The sequence below is a fragment of the Sinocyclocheilus anshuiensis genome, unplaced genomic scaffold, assembly GCF_001515605.1.
Source record: "Sinocyclocheilus anshuiensis isolate Anshui unplaced genomic scaffold, SAMN03320099.WGS_v1.1 scaffold2015, whole genome shotgun sequence".
NCBI lineage: Eukaryota > Metazoa > Chordata > Actinopteri > Cypriniformes > Cyprinidae > Sinocyclocheilus > Sinocyclocheilus anshuiensis.
The window spans coordinates 87,618-97,690 of record NW_015551020.1 but is presented as its reverse complement, the minus strand read 5'-3'; the positions used below and the strand labels follow the sequence as shown (position 1 = coordinate 97,690).

Here is a 10,073-nt window from a genome sequence, read left to right as displayed (position 1 = left end):
ATATATATATATATATATATATATATATATTACAGGAATTATTGGTTTGAGTTAAAATGACATTGTCTTCTTTGTGGAGAGAACATGAGCACAGATATGTAGGAAATGCATGTTTCAGATAACCTGAATAACAGATAACCTGTCAGTTGTACAGCAATACCCAGGGCAACTGTCATTATTCATAAATATTTGATTGCAGAATGCCACGAATGACCAATTAGAATCGAGTGTTCCAAGAATTTTGAAGACACTGTTTTGTACACAGACATGTTTTTTTTTTTTTTCTGGGGGTAGTTTATATAAACTGATATTCTGTCACCTTTTGTCACAGCGATGTAAGTTAACAAGTCAAGATGTATGGCAGCTGTATGGCAGTGTATGGTAAAAGCCATAATCTAAAACAGAGAAGGGGAATTACTCTGTACCTGTGAGAATGCTGAATAATAAATAGAGAAACAGTTGTTTGATGTGAAGGCACTGTCACCAGTAAAAGAACCACTTGTGTCTATTTAGTGTGTATATTGTGTTTTTTCTTTATAAATTACATAATAACACTACAGTGACATTGTGGGCTAAATATTAAACTTTAGGTCAACAGTCTTTGTTTCACCAGGAATGAGGGGAATGTATGTATGCTAGGAACAGCCGCACACTTGCATACACCCTTGTGCAGAAACACTTGCCTAATTTTTTCAGGAAGATATTTCACAAGTCTAAGCCTGTAGCGGTTAGTCGAATGCAACCTGTTGATACCATCAATGTTACATTACTTTACAGTTGAACTGTGGTAAATATAACTTTGTGTGTCTCTGGATCAGTTTTATTCATTTTTTATGTCATGGTGTTTAATGAACTTTTTTTGTTTTTTTTGTTTTGGTGTGCAGAGCACTCGGAGGTAGAAATCTCAGATTACTTGTGTTTATATTTACAGTCACACCCACAGAATGGGGAAGAAGCAGGGCTAAAAGCTTTCCAACGTTTATTTCCTTAATTTTATTGTCAACTCCCTATCTCAAATAAAATGGGATGATTTTTTTTTAAAACTTGAATGTATTTCAATTGATTAAAAAAATATTTTAAATACTTCTTTTATTTATAAATTCTAAAGGAATATTAACAACACTCTGTTGTACACATGTGGATAGGTATCACTAGTTTTTGTTTTGTTTAAATACTTTTAAGAACAATCTGTTGTACATGTATAGACAGAGACATCACTGGCTCAGAATGTTCCCAGTATCTGAAAATGAATCATCAAAATATAAATAAATTGTCCCAGTATCGCTTTAGGGAGCCAGTATTACATGACGAGTCATTAGCTGCATGGAGAAAATACAAGATGTGTGTGCGTGTGCGTGTGCGTGTGCGTGTGCGTGTGCGTGTGCGGGTCCATCCTGCTGGGCCTGTTTGGACTGGAACCAGTCCTTAGCAGACTTTGACCAGTAACCCATGACCCTCGCACACACTCTGGGGAACGTTCAACTCAGCAACTTCATCCGCACTGTCACACACCATGGTGGGAGGGGGACGAGAGTACAGGAAAGCGAAAGATGATAAAGAACGAGAGAGAAAGGGAGGGAGCCCTCGGCTATAGAGCAAGTATTTACAGTCCAGATCTGCTTAATTTTTTGTTGAATTTTACAAGCACAGTCATCCAACCACTGCCCCAGCTCATTTACTCAGCTATTCTCTTTACGAGATCATGATCGTGTTCGACTCCCTTTCCAGAACACATGAAGCAGAGATGTGAATCCTGAAAAAATAAAGTCATAAAGTTAAAGTTCACTTTAAACTTATGACTGCTTCTCCACTTCAGTGACAGTATCCTTTGCTTTGTCAGTGTTTATGTGTGTGCAGTGTGTCAGGGATTCTCTGGACCTCTGTTCAGTGTTATTTCATTCTCCATTACTCTTAAAGACCCCATGAAAACACTTGTTTCTATTATGTGCTGACATATTTTCCTGAAACAGACAAGACATATTAAATGCTCTTCCTTTAAGTTGTAAAAAATCACAGCTAGGAGCCACGACTTCCTAATTGGTGACAGGTGGTAATGGGGGAGGGGCATTCTCATTCTCAAAATAATCTGATTGGACAGAAATCTGTGCAATGCAAAATGAGTCATCAATATTTTTCCCAGGAGAGTTAAAGTGTATGTCTGCGATGTGACAATGTCAACGTTTATGAGGACGCTGTAGCGTATATAGCTGCCGTTGGATTTAAGAGAAGTAGACAGTAAACCACAAAACTATTATTAGTTAGTCTCCACTTTGTGACAAACTGACATTAATTCAGATTTACTGAAAGATTTTAACGAGGAAATTAAAGTAAATTACAAAACTATTATTATCATTACCGGGGTTAACTTTAACCATTAAACTCATTCAGCAGTATTTGACAAATGTTTAGACAAGTAAATAAAATCACATATTTAAGGAGGGAACCTTCTTCAAAGAAAATAAAACAGTTGTTTGTCGAGGGGGTTAATTATATACTGTTTTAATGCTTGTTCTGTCCAAACCAAATTTTGAGGCCCACTATTGGGCCCTGGTTCTCTGGTTAAGAAGCACCAATCTAAAATAATATTTATTATGATTTATTTATCTCTTTGTGTATCTGTTGTTTTGCTTTTGTTTTTTTTTAATAGGAAGTGGAAGTCCTGGACATCAGTCAAATCAGGGACACCAGGACAGGGAGGTTTGCCAAGATGCCAAAGGTACATTTTTATGTGAGCCTGTGTTGAAGGTTATGTTTGGAAAGGTTCATATGTCAGTGCACGTGGGTGGTAAGGTTTGCCTGTGTTTGTAGGACCAACGTATACGCGATACGCTGGGTTTGGGCAAAGGAGAAAGCAACTCCGACACAAAGCTGCTAACTGTCGTCTACGGCAATGACCTGGTCAACATCTTCTTCCTCAACTTCCATGCTGTGCAGGATGGCTATTGCAAGGTAACCACGACGACAGGCCCGTCACCTAGATACCATATCCATGCTATCGCTCCCTCTTTCTCTGTCCTGTTTTTCCGCTTTCTACCTTTGCAAGTGTGTGCTCTGAATGAACTACATTAGATTACTCTCATTTGATATTTTCTTCCCTCTCTTTAAAAGCCTAACAAGTTTGATTTATATGAAGTTTGATTTATTTAAAGGATTATCATATTTACATAATAAATGTATGAGCTCATTTATGAATGTTTATTTGGTGTTATGATTGGGTTTCCAGGTGTGGACTGATGAGCTGTTTAAACTTGCCACAAACATACTGTCCCAGAATGCTTCCCGCAACATCTTCTTATTCAAAGCGTGAGTTCTCTCTCTCTCTGTCTGTGTGTGTGTGTGTGTGTGTGTGTGTGTGTGTGTGTCTGACTCTGAAGCTGTTGTTTGAGGTCAAGTGACATGTTAGTGTAGCACAAATACAAAAAAGTGTCAGTCCACTTCACTGAACTATATATCTCACAATGCAACTTTATTTCTCGTATTTGTGACTATTTCACAATTGTGATTAAATCTCAAAATGTATTTGCTACTTTATATCTTTCAAATGCTACTGCCTTTCCTTTTCTCTGTGACTGTCTTACTGTTGTGGCTTTATATCTTGAAATTGCAACCTTGTGTCTAAAAGGAAGACTTGTTGCAGCTTTATTTATCATAATTGTGACTTATGTGACTTATGTTCTCACAATTGTGCTTAATAATGTGACCTGTTATCTCACAATTTGATTTTGACTCTCGAATCCTCTCAACTCAAGCCTTGACTGGACTTGACAAAAGTTCAAGCCAGTTTTCATGTATAACTTTGGGTTTGCCTCAGGGTTGATTTTGTAATTGACGATCATGGTTGGTCAGGTTAGTTCACCCAAAAATGAAATTGAAAACTCTGGTCCCCAGTCATGGAAGAAAGGAAGTCCTAAAGACTTGATGAGTAAGTGACACAGTTTTCAATTTTGGGTGAACTATTCATGTTAAATCCTCGTTTACAACCAGAATTTGAGGTCAACTCCATACCAGGCAAAATAAAATACCCCTTATTGTCATAGTCTTTGCCTCAGTCTGAGACATTGCTAATGTCAGGTGATTGTTGTTCTAAGAGTCTGTAGTGTTACTGACATTAAGATTTAGTTAGATTTATAAGTGCAAATAATCAGCGTAGACTAATGAAAAAGCTAAAGGATACCGAAACCGCTCTCTCTCTCTGTGTGTGTGTGTGTGTGTGTGTGTGTGTGTGTGTGTGTGTGTGTGTGTGTCTGACTCTGAAGCTGTTGTTTGAGGTCAAGTGACATGTTAGTGTAGCACAAATACAAAAAAGTGTCAGTCCACTTCACTGAACTATATATCTCACAATGCAACTTTATTTCTCGTATTTGTGACTATTTCACAATTGTGATTAAATCTCAAAATGTATTTGCTACTTTATATCTTTCAAATGCTACTGCCTTTCCTTTTCTCTGTGACTGTCTTACTGTTGTGGCTTTATATCTTGAAATTGCAACCTTGTGTCTAAAAGGAAGACTTGTTGCAGCTTTATTTATCATAATTGTGACTTATGTGACTTATGTTCTCACAATTGTGCTTAATAATGTGACCTGTTATCTCACAATTTGATTTTGACTCTCGAATCCTCTCAACTCAAGCCTTGACTGGACTTGACAAAAGTTCAAGCCAGTTTTCATATATAACTTTGGGTTTGCCTCAGGGTTGATTTTGTAATTGACGATCATGGTTGGTCAGGTTAGTTCACCCAAAAATGAAATTGAAAACTCTGGTCCCCAGTCATGGAAGAAAGGAAGTCCTAAAGACTTGATGAGTAAGTGACACAGTTTTCAATTTTGGGTGAACTATTCATGTTAAATCCTCGTTTACAACCAGAATTTGAGGTCAACTCCATACCAGGCAAAATAAAATACCCCTTATTGTCATAGTCTTTGCCTCAGTCTGAGACATTGCTAATGTCAGGTGATTGTTGTTCTAAGAGTCTGTAGTGTTACTGACATTAAGATTTAGTTAGATTTATAAGTGCAAATAATCAGCGTAGACTAATGAAAAAGCTAAAGGATACCGAAACCAGTGTGATCTTTTTTTGCGTGTCATTTTTCATAGTTACACCAAGCTGAAGCTGCAGGTAAATCAGGATGGGAAAATCCCAGTGAAGAAGTGAGTAAACACAAGCTGTCTTACTCAAACATAGCTATGTTTCCAGTTCTTCAGGGCTTTCGTTGCTAATTTGCCACTTCTTCTTTCATCATTGCTTTCACTTCTTTTCTTTTTCTTTCTCTTTCACTTCTCTCAGCATCCTGAAAATGTTCTCAGATAAGAAACGTGTGGAGATGGCGCTGGAGCACTGCGGCCTGGTCAATAACAGGGTAATCAATCAGTCATGCACCAATCACAAGTTATTACACATTTAACCATTCAGTTTTACCCTTTACTGTCTGTCTGCTGTGGTTCCATGTGACATGTTAGTTTCTGCTTTTGTTCTTTCAATATAAATGCATTGTTTTTCAAATAACCCACACCCATCATCTCTTTAGTCCAATCTCTCGTTGCGTCTCGCTCTGTCTTCACATGTAACATGTTCCTGATTTCATTTTCTTTGCCACTCTATGGTGATCTGCGGTCAGTCCTTTTATGGTTCAGTTTGGACACAGAGGAGCTGGTCTTAGATCAGCACATGGCCACATGTCAATCTGTTCACTGTCTTATGCTGCCCTCTTCTGGTTGAACTTCAGCATGAATTGAGAAACTTAAAGAGGCCATATTCTACACCAGGGGACAATGACCTGTTTAACATGAAGTGCCTTTAAAAAGAACTCTAGTCAGTCATTGTACCAATATCAACAAGCCCAAAAACAAGCACAATTCACTACGTAGTGCAGAACAAATGTTGAACTGTGCTATGTTAGGTACTGTCCGGTGTGTCATGTGAATATGAGTTGTACTGTGGGTCACATTTCTACATGTTATTTTTCATAATTAATTAACATTTAATTAACATAAATTAACATTTTTCCTCTACTTTTACTTTTAACAATAAAATTGCTTTTTATAAGATTATTTATTAAGATTCATATCTTCATTTTAATTAATTCAATCATTGTCATTCATTCATTCATTCATTTTCCTCAGGTGGAGGGTATAAAGCCAGATGACTTCACCTGGGAAATGTTCCAGAACTTTCTCAACAAACTAAGTCCCAGACCAGAGGTGGAGCGTATCTTCGTAGAGCTGTGAGTGAACAGAGTCCAACAGCAATGACAAAGATACAGTAGCCCCCAAAAAATGTTTGGACACTTGGCCACATTTAATTATATATGAATGATATTCTCTTATTTAATATAACAACCAAGTAGAATTTATATTGAAGAAAAATGGCTCACTTTCAAGCAACTTTTCACAAAAGAAGTTTGTTAGGTTTGTAATTTACAAAACAATAGATATGCTATTCAGAATAATAAAAAAAATGTAAAAGTAGTGGAACATGTCCGTGTAAAAAGGGTCCAGAAAAAAGAAATGCTACTGATACTTTGTTTCTAATACAGTGATATTTATACATTTTTAAGTGTGTCTTGGGGCCACTTTATGTCTTAACAATTATGTAAAGATACTTTGCAAAACGTTTTTGACTCATTTAATATTTTACTGTGTGTACACAGTGGCTCCAAAGGGAAGCCCTTCCTGTCTCTGGATCAGCTGATGGACTTTATAAATCGCAAACAGAGAGATTCTCGACTAAATGAGGTTCTTTACCCACCACTCAAGCGAGATCAGGTCCACCAGCTCATGGAGAGATATGAGACCAACGCCAGCCAGCTGGAGAGAGGTACAAATGCACACTCTCACACACACATGTAGACATGGTGACGATGAGACTGATGGTGGTTTGTTTCACCTGTCCATGTGTGAGCAGATCAGATCTCCCTGATGGGCTTCACAAAATATCTTGGTGGGGAGGAGAACTCTTTGGTTCCTCCTGAGAGGTTGGACATCATCGATGATATGAACCAACCCCTGTCCCACTATTTCATCAACTCTTCACACAACACATACCTCACAGGTACGCAAATGCGTAAACACTCTCATAGACACAAATATGGTAATAAACACACACATGTGACCTCTGTCTGTGTTTTCTCCCTTCAGTGGGTCAGTTGACGGGCACGTCATCAGTGGAGATGTACAGGCAGGTGTTGCTGACAGGATGCCGCTGTATAGAGCTGGACTGCTGGAAGGGCCGCCCGCCTGAAGAAGAGCCAATCATCACGCACGGTTTTACCATGACAACTGAGATCTCGTTCAAGGTGTGTTTATGGTCCCACATTTACCATTGTTCTGCAAATTTTTATAGGCAAAATACAGTAATTTCAATAGGAATCCTTGCAATCTGCAATTTTGCAAGATTTCCGTGTGAAGATTTTGCCAAGGGTTCAAGTAGGTCATATGGATTTGCCTGTTGACCAACAGAAAGCTGCTTGCTTTGAAAGTAGCTTCTGGTGAGCTGAGCTTCATACATCGCAGCACTATTGACAATAGATCAAATAACTTTTTTTGCCTGCAAAATTTCACTAATGTGACTGCACCTTTACTGTCAAATGAAAACTGCTTCATTTAAACTGCACATACACTGAACTGCAGTGAGAGACAAAGTTTCAATATTTGTGATTTTAGGAAGTGATCGAGGCCATCGCTGAAAGTGCATTCAAGACGTCTCCCTACCCTCTCATCCTGTCCTTTGAAAATCATGTGGACTCGTAAGTATAAGTGTGAATAATGCTTATTTCTTGTTTTTCTTTTTTTATCCTGTTCATTTTTATCTGGATTATTATATGGTCTTTTAGGGCAAAGCAGCAGGCTAAAATGGCAGAGTACTGTCGCTCTATGTTCGGGGATGCGCTGCTCATCGAACCCCTGGAGAAATATCCGGTGAGTTCTTCAACACCATAAAAAAGGCAAACTTCAATAATTATTCAATAATTATAAAACTAAATTTGAGTTTAACTGTGTGTAATTGTTTTTCGGAACAAAGTTATAAATCAGTCAATCTGTCTGTATATCTATCACCTCAAAACTTTCAAAGGTTTTAAAATCATTATAAACTTACAAGCTAACTTTTCTAAAGCAAAGTCAAAGTTAAACTTATGTTAACTTTACTTGTAGTTAAGGATGGTCCATTATCGCAGGATAAATGTAGACAAGGGTAGTCAGGAGCCCAGTAAAAGTGGAGGCGTTTTGTATCATCCTAATGAAGTTTGTTTCCAAATTATTAAATGGCTACCAGATAAAATAATAAATGAAAGTCTTGTTTTGACCTGAAATCATTGCATTATTGTGAAAGGAAAGAGACCAATGCAGTGATATAGCAGCTGTGTAGGAAATTGGCTGGCTCGGACAGCCATTAATTATATCGTTTTTGTCATTACAAAAATATTTGACCACGGAATGCAGTGATTTGGCAATCATAATTAAGAGAATCGTGTAAAATTGAGAGTAAGTAAACTATTATATTTTTAGTTTGAGAGTAGATTTTTATGTGTTTATTGTTTTTATAGCTGGTTCCTGGTCAACAACTGCCAAGCCCCCAGGAACTCATGGGGAAGATCTTGATCAAGAACAAGAAGAAACATCAGCACAGGGCCTCTAATGGTGGGAGCATCAGACGCAAGGACGGGACAGATGAACAGTTCTCACCTTTGAATGGTGTGTACACACGCAACACACCAAAACCTAGCCTGATCCACTCTAACACAAAAGTGACTGTGATTGAAATGGTTGCCAATGTATCAAAACAATTACAACAATAATTTAAGTATGTATACTGTAGCACTTCACACTTGTTTTTGCATTTAAAAAAAAGAGAGACGCAGAGCAGTGGAACAAAACAAACAAAAACAAACAACAACAAAAAACTCCAGGCATAAGCATTTGTGATTCATTTGAGAGAATCAACGTTAATAAAGGTAATTTTTGCAAATATACATAGGACTGTTTTTGTGCAAAAACTTTACAAGTGAAGTCAATTATAAGTGAATTATAAGTTTAAACTTGCTTTACCTTGAATGCACATAGTGGAATACAAAAAACATCCTGTGTGAATGGTCTCTTAGAGTGCATGTCAGTGTTTCCTCCATCAGCATTCAGCATTATTGCATTGTCTTGCTTGTTGTCCCAGCAACAGGTGTAATCTGTGATGTCTGATTTGCAAGTAAATTGCTCTTTTAGTGCATAAGTCTCAACCCATGACGTAAGTTTGAATCAGTCTGACAGCAAGCTCACACACTGAACAGTGAAAAAAATTAAGGACCTTTACTGTGAACTGCTTTGTCTTATTATCTAGCATTAGTGTCTTCAACAACCATTTCACATTTGATCTTCTATGATAAAGCATAACATTTTATTTTGGCATCATTTTTATTTCATCACTTATTCTCATGGGCCATTTTATTGCACATCTCTTTCATATCTGCATGATTAGAGAGTTAGCTAATGAACCATATGTCATCATTTACTCTTCTTTGTCATCATTTGCCATCATTTACTCTTCTCGACTCTCTTTCTTGGATGTAAATTATGACATTTACAACTTTGAAACAATTTGAACTCTTTCATTAGCTACATTTTGCAGCTCAACTGCACTGAAAATGCATTAGGGTCTGTTTTAGTTGTAGTTTTCACTCTTTTTGTTGTCTTGAAACAATTCTGGCCCATTCAGTTACAAGCAATTTCATATTCACATAATACAATTTTCTGTTACCGATTTCATTTCACATCCAAACCCATTCATTATAAGATTTGTGTTTAGATTGTCCATTGTCTGATGGGGAGGTGGGCCAGCTCATGTCCAATGGGGGAGAGAAGCTTGCAGAGAGGATGGCCAAAGATCTTGATATCCGCAAGTCTATTGGTGGGTTTGTGCCTAGTTGATATGAGGTCTCAACCAATCAGGATGAAGACTGATGTCACTTAGGCACCTGTATGGAAGTTCATGGTTAATGCATTTATGGTGTGTATTCAATATTCTATGTGTGTGTGTGTGTGTGTGTGTGTGTGTGTGTGTGTGTGTGGGTGTGTGTATTTTTTTT

General features: G+C 37.5%; 1 protein-coding gene across 1 annotated transcript in view; it reads left to right on the top strand.

Moving 5' to 3' along the window:
• LOC107661090 (1-phosphatidylinositol 4,5-bisphosphate phosphodiesterase beta-3-like) overlaps positions 1–10,073 on the top strand; it is a 41,671-nt gene that overhangs the window by 16,250 nt on the left and 15,348 nt on the right. The window contains exons 3-15 of the mRNA XM_016450541.1: positions 2,648–2,716; positions 2,809–2,949; positions 3,224–3,303; positions 5,098–5,151; positions 5,288–5,360; positions 6,124–6,224; positions 6,651–6,817; positions 6,905–7,051; positions 7,138–7,295; positions 7,663–7,745; positions 7,833–7,917; positions 8,544–8,691; positions 9,794–9,895. Of these exons, the coding sequence (XP_016306027.1) occupies positions 2,648–2,716; positions 2,809–2,949; positions 3,224–3,303; positions 5,098–5,151; positions 5,288–5,360; positions 6,124–6,224; positions 6,651–6,817; positions 6,905–7,051; positions 7,138–7,295; positions 7,663–7,745; positions 7,833–7,917; positions 8,544–8,691; positions 9,794–9,895 (1,408 nt within the window). The remainder of the gene's footprint in view (positions 1–2,647; positions 2,717–2,808; positions 2,950–3,223; positions 3,304–5,097; positions 5,152–5,287; positions 5,361–6,123; positions 6,225–6,650; positions 6,818–6,904; positions 7,052–7,137; positions 7,296–7,662; positions 7,746–7,832; positions 7,918–8,543; positions 8,692–9,793; positions 9,896–10,073) is intronic.